This window comes from Taudactylus pleione, unplaced genomic scaffold (assembly GCF_031769625.1).
Source record: "Taudactylus pleione unplaced genomic scaffold, aTauple2 ptg000070l, whole genome shotgun sequence".
NCBI classification, from domain to species: domain Eukaryota; kingdom Metazoa; phylum Chordata; class Amphibia; order Anura; family Myobatrachidae; genus Taudactylus; species Taudactylus pleione.
The window spans coordinates 17,839,464-17,852,545 of NW_028284472.1; the positions used below are offsets into that span (position 1 = coordinate 17,839,464).

At 46.2% G+C, this 13,082-nt stretch overlaps 1 protein-coding gene across 5 annotated transcripts in view; it reads right to left on the reverse strand.

The window, feature by feature from the left end:
- EVA1A (eva-1 homolog A, regulator of programmed cell death) overlaps positions 1 to 13,082 on the reverse strand; it is a 477,272-nt gene that overhangs the window by 214,321 nt on the left and 249,869 nt on the right. For all 5 annotated transcript variants that reach the window (XM_088467277.1, XM_088467276.1, XM_088467280.1 and 2 more), the window contains 3 exons: positions 8,114 to 8,237; positions 3,330 to 3,482; positions 65 to 208 (listed from right to left, as the gene is read on the reverse strand). In XM_088467277.1, the coding sequence (XP_088323403.1) occupies positions 65 to 208; positions 3,330 to 3,482; positions 8,114 to 8,237 (421 nt within the window). The remainder of the gene's footprint in view (positions 1 to 64; positions 209 to 3,329; positions 3,483 to 8,113; positions 8,238 to 13,082) is intronic.

The following is a 13,082-nucleotide window of genomic DNA, read 5'->3' on the forward strand; positions in this document are numbered from 1 at the left end:
AAGCAATAGCCATAGAGCAGGTGACTACACAGCACTGGAGAGACACAAAGCAACAGGGACTCACCACAGGTGTAGATGACATTAAGGTGCTTGCGGACTCCAGGGTAACAAGGTTCGCCAAACTCATAGGTGCTGGCATAGACATTGCAGCTTCTCCTGCCTTGGCAACGCTTGGTCATGAGTGGAAGGGATGAAGAGGACTGGCATTCTGATGGCAGTAATAGATATACACCCTGTTACAATGTTTTAGTAGGCAAAATATAGGAGTTGATTTACCAAAATAACTAAAGAGGTATTTTAAAGCATACTTGCTGCCATTCTACCTGCCCCCATTATGATCGGGCAATCAGGCTGTCGATGCATACGCACGCCCCCATAAAATCCCATATGCACGCCCCCACCCTGTCTCACTGACACCTACGCAAGTGACCCCCGTCCAACCCAACTTGGCAACACACGCCCATGAAAAGCACACAACACATTCAAGTATCCCGACCAGCCTCCTATACTGTCCCCGCATGGATCACGTGTAACCATAGCAACATTAACAGCTCTGCTAATACATACAAACACGCCCCTCTTTCCCATTGGCCTAATCTGATTACAGTTATCACTCCTGCTAGTCCCTGCACACACCAGCACCGCATTACCTTTCAAATGCACCATTGGCCCCGTGAATCACCTGACCACACCCCCACCCCCGGAAGTGCACTACATAAGAATCTCAGAAGCATTGATCCTCTCACACCTCTTTGAAGAAGGCACCTGTGCCGAAACACGTTGGAGACCCTCACATCAAACCTGACACCGATCCAGGCTGACCTCCACTAAATCCACTAAAGATCCCCATCCCCACCAGGGACCACCAGTGCAGAAAGCTCTCAGCCCACCCGCCCGCTGGTCTGCACCGCTCACACCTCCAGTGACCGGCTCCACCACGGACCAGCCTCTCTCCCCCCCATCCTTCCCAGGCGTGCTCAACAACTGACTCCTGGCCAGGGTTGTCTCCACCTTCGATCCCCATTTCCACAAGGGACCGTCAGTGCAGAGAGCACCCCGCACATCCGGCCGCAAGTCCGCACAGCCAACATCGTCAGTGACCAGCTCCATCCCGGTCACACCTTCCATATCCCCCCCTCCTTCCCGGCTTTTATCCAATCAGTATCCCGGGCAGACCACCCCTTCGTCCCAGGGGTGGTCCTAGTACACAAGCTGCAACCCAGCCTCCCAGCAGCTCACCCATCCACACCTCTGGCTCTGCACCACCAGCAGCACGACCAAGAGCCAACCTCAGCTGCACACTCCAGTCGCTGACCTCCGCAGACCAATCAGAACAGCCGTGCACCTGCAGCACACCAGCAACACGCTGATCCAGATCACCAACAAACCTGCAGCTTCCAACCTATCTGCAACGTTGACCTACATCACCATAACAAAACACCTACCGGTAGGTAAGTACTGCCAAGACTCGCACCAACATGCGGGACGCCGCACAGGTGTTCCAACCCACTCTGCACATCCCCCCACCCCCTGAGACTTCCTAGACTGTCGACCATAGGTCCAGCAGGGGTGACGTGCAAGGTCACTGAACCGCACGGGAAGGAGCCCCCTGAAGGGGTCCACCTATCTCCCCAATCTCATCACCACTCATCACAGAACCCCACCCACCTGCCCGGGATCTCAACAGAGCAGCATTGTGACTACTCAATAAAAGATTTTGCCCCAAACTACTGAGTCTCGCTGGCCTCATTTTGATCCTATCTTATTCCCCTTTTCACATTACTCCAAACTACACTCCATACCCAATCACACCCTCCTTCTCACTCCCAAACCACCAGCACCACCAGAAGAAACATTCCAATTAACACCACTCACAAACACACACAAGTCATCACCACTACGAGCAGAGAGAGCACATCTTACCCCTCATACGTATTCAGTGCGGGAAAGGTACTCCCACACAAAGGTGCAGCACCCCGAAACCACAACACACCACCCCTTGGTCAACGAGAGCGCAGTTCTACCGCCCATCTTCATATGTCGATGCAGTAAGCTTGGCGCGGCAGAGGTTGGTGATGCAGGGTGCGTGATGTCGCAATTGCATTAACGTGGCCCCACCCCCTGCTATACATTGCTGCGATTACTGTCATTGCAAATCGAGGGGCCATGGCCACAATTCACTCGGTAAGTGGGGGGCTGGCTGGTGGGCAGCAGTATGTGAGGAGATGAGGTTGGAAATATAGGGAGGAGCAGCGAGGTTGAAAGTTTGTAGGTGAGAGATAGAAGTTTGGAATTTTATTCTGATTGGTCCAGGGAGTCAGTGGAAGGACTGGCAGGGGTAGAACAACGAGAGAGGAAATTGAGTCTGGCAGCAGAGTTTAGGATAGACAATAGAGGGGCGAGATAGGAGTGAGGAAGGCCAGGGAGGAGCAGATTACAGTAATCAAGGTGGGAAATGATGAGGACATGAATGATCATTTTATAGCCTCCAGTGTGAGGAAGGGCCCGATTCTGGAAATATTGCAGACTGTATGTGGGGGAGAGGGGGGAGTCAGAGTCACAAATGGCACCTAGGCACTAAACTTGGGGAAAGAAGGAGAGTGAAGATATTATGTGGAAGCTATTATGTTTGGCTCATGGATTTATTTGAGCCAGATTGTTCTGAGACAATCCAATTGGCCATATATGGATAGCTTTAGTGCAGAAAATGGGGGCAGCATTGTGGCCTAGTGGTTATCATTAATGGCTATGATCTTAATTCCTAGACATGGTATATCTGTGTGGAGTTTGTATGTTCTCCTAGCGTTTGCTTGGGTTCCTTCAAATGCTACGGCTTCTAACACTCCAAAAAGCAAACTGGCTGTGACTGAGAATGTCCTGAATGAATGACTGGGCACGTGATGCTGCTTATGTGCTTTACCAGTGAGCAGCGCTGCATAGGACATCTATTGGATAGAGAAGCTGTCCTGGGAACCATATCAAAGACTGTAAGCAAGACATCTTATGCTGTCCACATAGGCAGGGAGACGGCAGGGCTGTGTGTATGCAGATAAAGTTTGCTGAGAATTGAGTTTAAAACTTTGCATAGACAGAGAATCCAATAACTGCCCAATCAGACCGAAAAAAGTCAGATAAGTGCAGCATTTTCAGACATACGCAAGTATCTGTTATCACACAAATCCCATGAATCTTGGACATAGCGATCCATTTAGGGCCATGCATGTGCAAGATATCAGATCCGTTACTTGAAATCAGTACCTACTATGGTGCAAGCGTGGCCAGGCTTTCATTCAGGACCCAGCAGATCCAGCTGGCTGGTGTGTACTCACCAACTGAAGGCATGCCCAGATTCTGAAATGGGCACTCCAGGTTGCCACCCTGGAGTCGTCCGAATGTAGCTGAGTAGATTGCAATGACGGTGTTCCTCTTGCAGGTCAGCCGCAAGCGGTCGTCTTCGCAGGCCACCTTACTCTTGTACTCATCTGCAAGCACAAACCAGATTATATATATATATGTTCCTGTCATCCTCACTGGACGCAGGGACACTGCTGTGACCATAGTGAGTAGGGAGAGCATTTCCATTGTAAACTGAAGACTTTGCAGGGCTACACAAACTCCTAAAGCACAATATCATCACAATATGAACAGTCTATTAATAAACCAATAATCTAACAGGGCTTCTTACAAATCCAGATCTTAAAATATCGAAGAAGATATAAGCACACTGCATCCCGAATCATTTAAGTACATGGGTTTTCGGATTGGTGATTCAATTTACATAGGTAAGTGTCTGCCCATGGGCTGTTCTATGTCTTGTTCCTTTTTTGAGTGTTTTAGCACCTTTTTGCAGTGGTGTCTACAAGCGGGCACTGGCCATGCAGGCGTCGCTCATTATCTTGCCGATTTTCTTTTAGTAGGGCCGGTCGATAGCGCAGTCTGTAGTGACCTGCTTTTTTCGATCAAGGCGCTTTTTGGTTCAATGGGGGTTCCCATTGCACACAAAAAAACGGAGGGCCCCGTTACTAGTTTATCTTACCTCGGTATTGAAATCGACACTGATTTGGGTTTATGCAGGCTCCCCTGTGATAAGGTGCAGAGGATCAGCGAGTTGTTATTGCATTTTACATCAGTTAAGAAAATAACTCTGAAGCAACTGCAGTCGCTATTAGGTTTGCTGAATTTTGCTTGTCGCGTCATTCCCATGGGTAGGGTTTTTTGTCGCATTATGGAGCGTGCCTCTGCCGGCGTCAAAAAAGCTTGCCACATGGTCCGCCTTTCGGCAGACATGAAGGAAGACTTTAAGGTTTGGTTAAGATTCCTGCGGAAGTTTAATGGGGTTCGCATTTGGCTCGCTTCGTCTGTAACCAATCACGAACTTCAATTGTTCACAGACGCATCAGGGGCATTAGGTTTTGGAGCATTTTTTGGCGGGAATGGTGCACAGAGGCTTGGCCCGATTCGTGGCATTGTGAGGGTATGACACGTAATTTGCTCCTGTTGGAGCTATTTCCAATTGTGGTAGCGGTGGAGCTCTGGGCTTCAAAGTTTAGCAATCGGAGAATAGTGTTTTGGTGCGATAACTTGGGGGTGGTTCAAGCCATTAACAACCAGAGGTCGGTCTGCCCCCAAGTGCTCAGGCTGCTTAGGCATTTAGTTTTTGTTTGTCTGTTGAGAAACATTGATTTTAGGGCCAGGCACGTTCCTGGTGTGGAGAATGGGATAGCTGATGCCTTGTCTCGGTTCCAGTGGGTGAGGTTTAGGTCATTGGCCCCGGCTGCCAGGATTCATGGTTTGCCTTGTCCTGATTTTGTTTGGCAGATCATAAATCCGTCATGGAAGGACTCATTTTGACGGTACTCGTGCCAGGTATATTGAGGTCTTATTCCACAGCTTGGAATGAATGGCAAGTTTTTCTAGCAAACTCCGAGCCGGGTAAGGAGCTGCAGGTCAGCATGTCTGAATTTGTGTGGCAGGGGCATGAAAGTGGACGTTCAAAAGCTTCGATGTCTGGCACCTTAGCTGGCATTTCATATTTCTCATCATTACTAAAGCGATGAGAGGCTGGGGGCGAGGGAGCGGGCGGCTCCGGCCTATTCCCGTAGGCCAATAGATGTGGGTATGTTGAAGGGTTTAGTGTTGGCAGTTTCAGGAGTAGCCAAAGGTGAATTTGAAGCGAATTTGTTTAGTTTGGCTTTTGTGCTCGCATTTTTTGGCGCATTACGGGTTGGGGAGTTAGTGGCTAAATATAAAGCATCAGTCAACTCAGGGTTGCTTTTGTGTAATGTTGTAGTTAAAGAAAGTGCCATATTGTTAAAAATACACAAGTCAAAAACGGATCAGATGGGTCGGGGGCGTTGGATTTCTGGGCCTGATTCAGACCCGCTCGCAAGCAGGTCGATGGTGCCCTAGTGCGCATGCGCGAGACCCGGCTAGCGACGGGGAAGCCGTCGCTCCGGGTCTCGCACCAAAGGGGGCGTGCTGTCGATGTTGATTGACAGCACGCCCCCTTTGGTGGGCGTGCCGGGGGCGTGGCTGCCAGACAGAGGCGTTCCCATGGGAACGCCTACCGTCTGGGTCCGGCCCCACTGACGTCACTAGTGATGTCAGTGGGAGTGCTCTCGGCTCTGATAGAGCCAAAATCACTCCAGGGCTTGCGGTCACCGAGACCCTACCGCAGGGTCTCGTCGCAAGCCCGATGGTCGCGATGGTCTTGACCATCGCGACCATCTTTTTGGCCGCTCGCATATGCTGTGGGTGGTCAGGTGGCCAGGAGGCCGCTCCAAGTTTAGGTAGGACGGCCCTGATTCAGAGCGAGCGCTCTTGTCAGAGCGTCCGGCTCTGAATCAGGCCCTCTGTTCCCTCGCACCCTGAGCTGAGCATCTGCCCGGTCACTCTAGCTGACAGATATAATCAGCAGCGTCCTAGAGGTGGAGCTCAATGGCTTATTCATGAAGATCTTTACCCCCTATCTAAGTTCCAGTTTGCAAGCGTTTTCGATAGATGCCTGATAGCTTTGGATTTGCCGACTGAGGAGTACGGCACCCATTCGTTTAGGATTGGGGCGGCAACTTGCGCTGCAGCATCAGGTTCTTCCACGGAGGCAATTAATCACTTGGGTAGATGGAAGTCTTCAGCTTACAAGGGTTATATAAGGGGTGATAAGTTACAGAAGTAGTGGCGCCCCTGGCGAGTTTGTCATTTAGGAAACCCAGTGCCTTATGTTACCCGCCGCTAGGGGGATTGGAGTTCTTTTCACCTTTGCCCTCAAAGAAGAGGTTTGGTGTTGTTCACCTCCATCTGGGTCGCTTAAACAACTCAAGTTTTCCCTTCCCTGTTTTTGTTCCGTTTTCAAGTTTTTGTTCAGCAGTTATTTCAAAATTATTAACGTTATGTTATACGGTTTTTTCCATCACAGGTTTTTTGAAGAAAGACGGCCGGGTGTGGATTGTTGGGCATTCTTTTGTTTACTGGGCTAGTAGGCATAAGGGGGCCAGCTTAGCCCCTTTTAAGGTCCGTTGGATAGGGTTGAGAAGTTTTAGGTGGAGCGGCCTTTTGGACCTGCTATGGCAATCAGAGAGCAAGTGGGGGACACCCTGACTGTATGGTCGTGCACTTGGGTGGTAATGACCTGGGCATGTGTAAAGGAGTTGAACTGATCATTGCTATTAAGCGAGATTTGAAATTAGTAGCAGAACGTTGGCCGCTGGTTAAACTTTGTTGGTCTGAGATGATTCCAAGGAGGTTCTGGCGAGGTACACAAGGTGGGGCAGCCCTAGATAGCGTAAGAAGGAAGGTGAATGCTGCAGTGTCTAGGTTTGTGGTTGGCTTAGGCGGGCGTGCTATCAAACACCCTCGTCTTCGATATGAGGAGGCACATTTATATAGGCCGGATGGAGTGCACCTCACTGAGGAAGGTTTAGGGTTTTTTGTCTCTGATATCCTAGCCTCATTGGAATAGTTAGTAAGGGCTGGGTTTTTTCTTTGGTGGCGTTACGTGGCCATTCTTCTTGTCCACGTTGTTGGCGGAAAGCAGTGCTCCTCGGCGGCTCAATTTAGCGCAGCAGAGCTTGGCTAGCATTTCCCCTTTGAGAAAGGAGAGTCGATTACTACCTTAAGGGAGAACCAGGTCTTCATCCTAGGGAGGGGCCAGCACTATGCTAGTTAAGGGGAGGTGGTTCTACCCAGGATAGCTTGCGCAGGGGGTGGAGAAAACTCCACCCCATTTTTAGTAAAGCGTTCAATTAATTATGAGCTGTAGACCGAGGTAGCACTGCTTTTTCGCCACCAGGACTAATTAACAATTCTAATTTCATATAATAAATTTGGCTGTGACCTCTTTTACCAATTCTATACAGTTGTCTGTGTCTTATTTATTAGTTAGTTAAAGCTTAAGAGTGTTGAGTAAAATAATAAAACTATGGGTGACTTAAGCACTCCCAAATACGCAGACCTTCCAATATGAACCTTTCTACCTGGTGAAAAATCTTTTCTCCAAACATCCCACTTTCAGAAAAAAAAAAAAAAAAAACACCTATCACATTAATTCCTTAATTGAGCCCAGGAATTTTATGAGCGGAGTATTTTTCACCCAGTTAAAGGGGTAATTTCAGGAGGGAGGGTTATTATACACGGTACTGGAAGGGAAATAAGTGGAAAGATTATACAATTGTGAGCAAACTTGGTGTCAATCACCAGGACTGTGTGACATATATGAGAAAATTCAGTTTGTATATTCTTGGCTCCAAACAGGGAATATAGATTGTAATCTCCACTGGGGCAGGGACTAGTAAGAATGGCCAAATGTTCTGTCTGTAAAGAGCTGCGTAATATGTGTGCGCTATATAAATAACTGGAAATACAGTTTAAAAAAATAGAGAGTCGAGTTTCCTGCACCATTTGGTTAGTGTGAGTAGGACGTAAGCTACATACAGTATAAAATCCAGATCATGTCTCTCCTGGTGTTAGGTGCTGGGCAGTGACCTGTGACAGCAGAGTGCAAACTCCATACGCGGCCTCCCCTGCTCAGAGTGTTATTAGCTGGCACAGGGGCCATGCAGTGACCTGAGGACAATGCAGGGAAGAAAGACTGAGACTCTGAGATTCATGTACTTACTTGGCCTGCATTTGTACCACACAACCAAATACTTGCTGGTCCCTGGACACGGGTCCGACCCAAACAGACGGCTATTGACAAGGAGCTGGCAGTTCCTCCGGTCCTGGCACTCATCCAGCACTTTCTACACGGGTGCACAGAAAACAGCACTTTAGTAGTTGTAACAAAGTTAGACATTAATGATTCATTGCTGTAGGTATGAAACCAAATGAAGGGAATTTATAAAAATAATATTGGCTCCAGGAGGTGGGACTGCAGCACAGTCCATAATTCAAATAGGGGAGCCACACCAACTGCCACCCCAAACACTGCCAAACATAGCTGGCCTGGACTCACTGGCAGTTGGGGGGTCTATTTACTAAGCCTTGGATGCAGATACGGAGATAAGGTACCAGCCAATCAGCTCCTAACTGTCATTTTTCAAATACAGCATGTGACATGGCAGTTAGGAGCTAATTGGCTGGTACCTTATCTCCGTTCACTTTATCTGCATCCAAGGCTTAGTAAATAGACCCCCAACTGCCAGTGAGTCCAGGCCAGCTATGTTTGGCAGCGTTTGGAGTGGCAGTTGGTGTGGCTCCCCTATTTGAATTGTGTTCTGCGCTGCAGCCCCACCTCTGGAGCCGCCCCTGGTTTTAACCTATCAGTAAATTATAATAGATTGACATTTGTTATCATAGTAAACAGTACAAATATTTCACATTATGAGCAAATATTGCAAAAAAAAAAAAGTAATGCTGATTAAATTAAGTTAATTTAATGACAATAGCTCAATAATAGAATTATGACAGTATTAATCATCATGTATTCAGCACTGAGACCAAAGCTTCAATCAGTTCTTTGACATATTGTTAGATCTAAATGCCATATGACAATATATATATAGACCATACTTGCCTACTTTTGAAAAAGCATTTCAGGGAGATTGTGAAAGCAGCACCTACTGTATGAGCCTGGCGGTAAAGTGGGCGTCTACTGCTACATCTGAGAGGAGTAAACCTGACTAAAGGCCCCCCATACACGGTGAGATTCAAAGTTGGTAAGATCAGTTGTACGATTTCCCTTGAAATTCTTCCCTTGAAATTCTTCATAAGATGTGGGCAAATGGTGTACGATTGGTCATTAAGATCATAGGATAAGATGCATAGAAGTGTATCACATCGTACACGATCAGTTGAGATCTCTCTACAAAACCATCCGATCCAACTAGACGATGGCGGGGACACGCATCGTGGTCGCAGAAGACTTAAAATACAACTATTTGCAAACGATTGGTCTGACCAACCTGTAGAAACTGCCAAAATCGTGTTAAAAATCATCCAGTGTGTGGCCAGCATTACATCCAAATGTAAATGAGCCCAAAAGCTGTTAGTAAGATCTACTTGTTGACGAAAACACATTGATACTTTTCAGAAAATGCATGTAGCCATAGGGATCATTGTGCCTTATAACCAATGCAGGGAAATTAGACTAATGATCCCATTTGAATGTATACATCTCTGTTATTTTTTACATGTAACAGCTTCATAATGGGGTAAGGTGCAATCAGGGAGATTACTATGGGTACATTTACTAAGATGGGAGTTCTGTTAAGAAGTGATGTTTCCCATAGCAACCAGTCAGATTCTGCTTCTCATTTATCTAGCACCTTCTAGAAGATAATACCTGGAATCTGATTGGTTGCTATGGGCAACATCACTTCTTAATAGAACTCCCATCTTAGTAAATTTACCCCCTAGACCAGGGGTTCCCAACTACAGTCCTCAAGGCACACTAAAGCTGGGCATACACTATGCAATTATCTGTCAGATATCTGTCCAATCTGACTGGTTGGAATGAAAACCTGGTAATGTATGGGAGCAAATGACAATAGAAATTTGCTCCCAAACACTAGAAAACGGACCAGATTTTCCTTCCCACCAAACAGATTTGACAGATATCTGATAGAGAATTGTAGAGTGTATGCCCAGCATAACAGTCCAGGTTTTAGGGTTTTACTTGAGCACAAGTGACTTAATTAGTACCTCAGTTATTTTGATTTAACCATCTGTGCACAATCATGGATATCAGTAAAACCAGGACTGTTACAGGGGTATTCAATATGGGAGCTCCACATCGGAAATTTTCCTGGGATAAAGTATCGGGCGCGCGCCCGCTTTATCCCTGTACGCAATATAAAACCTACGAAAACGGGAACCTGCGAAGTGGGATTTGCGATAAAAAATGACATTTATCTGGAATAAATTGTAGGACCCCCCTAAAACTGTAAAAACATGGGGGATCACTATGGGTACCCCCGTTTTTGCCTGCAAATGAAAGTCGGGGATTTAAATAGCTGCGGCAGGTGTTTTTTTCCCGACATTGAAGAAGTGATGCAGAAGAGCACTTAAGGTTATTTTTTTCGTTTTTTTAAGTGGTCCCATCAAATTTGGGGTACATGAAAATGGGTACTATCATATTTTTATGTCCCTAAAGTAAGTTTTTAAAAATTCTGCAATTGTGCACCTGCCGCTATAAATCTATTCTAGAATACACCTGCCGCATACTTGCAGAATAGTCCTGAACCTATTTCCCTAGTTTTAAACAATTTTTTCCCTTTATTTTTTTTTTACCCCAATTTTTAAATTTATTTTTTGGGGTGTCCCTATTTTTTTTTTTAAAACTTTTTTTGACACAGTTATTTTTAAAATGTCATTCGCAGGGGTGCCAGCTATTTTCTTTAAGCCTGCACCCCTAAACCCCAATTCTGCACTTTTTTTCGCCACCTATTCAGTGGTGAAAAGTTATCTCCGTTTTTTTTCAAAGACTTTTCGAACCTGTGAAAAGTCTTTGAAATTGAATACGGTGTAAAACCAAAAACTGCGATAATGACGTCATAGGTGAGAAAACATCGCAAAAACTGAGTTTTTGCTCCGTATTGAATACCCTTATTAGTGTGCCTTGAGGACCGAGGTTGGGAATCACTGATCTAGACAAGGTCGACCTTTTTACTGTCTATCTCTTAATCCACACACCTTACATACGGTAAGGTGCAATCGTCTAGGGTGGTATGAAGTCCTAGGAAGCCTACTTTATGAGATTCAGGTGAATTTCTGCTCAAACAACAGGAAGGAAAAGAAACCGTAACAAACAATAAATAAATAATAATAAACAAAAAAACAGACAAAACACAGAACAAAGCCGTTTTAAAGTATTTTTTTTCTTATAAAAATAAATTCAATAGGACCCCTTCAGTAGACAAGAACATTTTCAGAAGGACTGGACATATATATATATATATATATATATATATATATATATATATATATATATAAATAAATTGTTTTTCTTTTTCTTTTTTTGTAATGGACAGTCCCCTATTATCCCATATCCTAATTTAGTCCCAGACCTACACAGCTGGGCTGGTTTCCACTATAACAGGGGAATAATGAAGGTGGAGTTCCCTTGCTCCCTTGCTATGGGCAAAGCTTTCCACGGGACAGCCAGCAGGGTGTACCAGGTAACTCTATGGGTGGCACAAGAACAGCATGCTACCAGCCCCACACTGCAACCATAACCTCGCCCTGTGTGGGCAACTTTTGTTCTCATTTAAGCCCAATGCATAAATAAATCTACAATCCAAACAGTATTCAATGCTCTACATCACAGGTTCTCAAACTCGGTCCTCAGGACCCCAAACAGTGCATGTTTTCCAGGTCTCCTAACAGAATCACAAGTGAATTAATTAGCTCCACCTGTGGATTTTTTAAAATGTGTCAGTGAGTAATGACTACACCTGTGCCAGAGTTGCCGACTTGTAGCTCCCTCCTTCCGGGAGGGAGCTGTCGGGCATCCTCAGCAGGGGGGCGTGTCCCATTAAAAGGGGGCGTGACCCAGACATGACTATTCAATGGGGGCGGGGCATGGGCGTGATAACGCGATCACGTCATCGCGGCCCCGCCCCCTCTTCACAATGCCAAGATAAATGGCAGTGTGAAGCAGGGGGCGGGGCCATGATGACGCGAATCGCGTCATCGGGCCCCCCGCTGCCGGGGATAATACTGTATTCGCGGGGGGAGCCAGATGGATCGCCGGGGACCGGGAGACTTACCTACCTTTCCGGGGGGCCGGGAGCGGCACCCGATTTTCGGGAGGCTCCCGACCAAATCGGGAGGGTAGGTAAGTATGACCTGTGCACCTGCCAGGAGAACTGGAAAACGTGACCTGTGTTGGGTCCTGAGGACCGAATTTGAGAACCACTGCTCTACAGCAGAGGTTCCCAACCACGGTCCTCAAGGCACACTAACAATCCATGTTTTAGGGATAGCCATACTTGAGCACAAGTGACTTAATTTAGTGTCTCAGTTATTTTGATTTAACCATCTGTGCACAATCATGGATATCACTAAAACCAGGACTGTTAAGCTGGCCACACACTAGACCAACTTACATTGAACCAGCCAACTAGTTGATTGGTTGGAATGAAAATCTGGTAAGGTATGAAAGCAAATGACAATCAGCAATTTGCTCCCAAATGCCGGAAAATGGACAAAAACTGTTGTTTGAACAAATTGTTTAGATCAAACATTTAACAAACTTGTCTGACGACCATTTTCATCTGTTTTCTGGCATTTAGGAGCAAATTGCTGATCATCATTTACTCCCATTCCTTACCAGATTTTCACTCCAACCAATCAACTAGTTGGATGGTTAAATGAAAGTTGGTCTAGTGTGTGGACAGCTTTAGTATGCCTTGAGGACCGAGGTTGGGAATCACTGGTCTAGATAGACACCAGATGTTAGACAGTCAATTGGTCGACTGGGACAAAAGGTTGACACACTAAAGGTCGACATTAAAGAAGGTTGACATGTACAAAAGGTCGACACAAAAAAAATGGATGAAACAAAAATGGTCAACACGTATTTGTTTTTTTCTAGCCCTAATCTTCATCCTAACCCTACCATTGGTGCCTTACCCTAACTCTCCCTC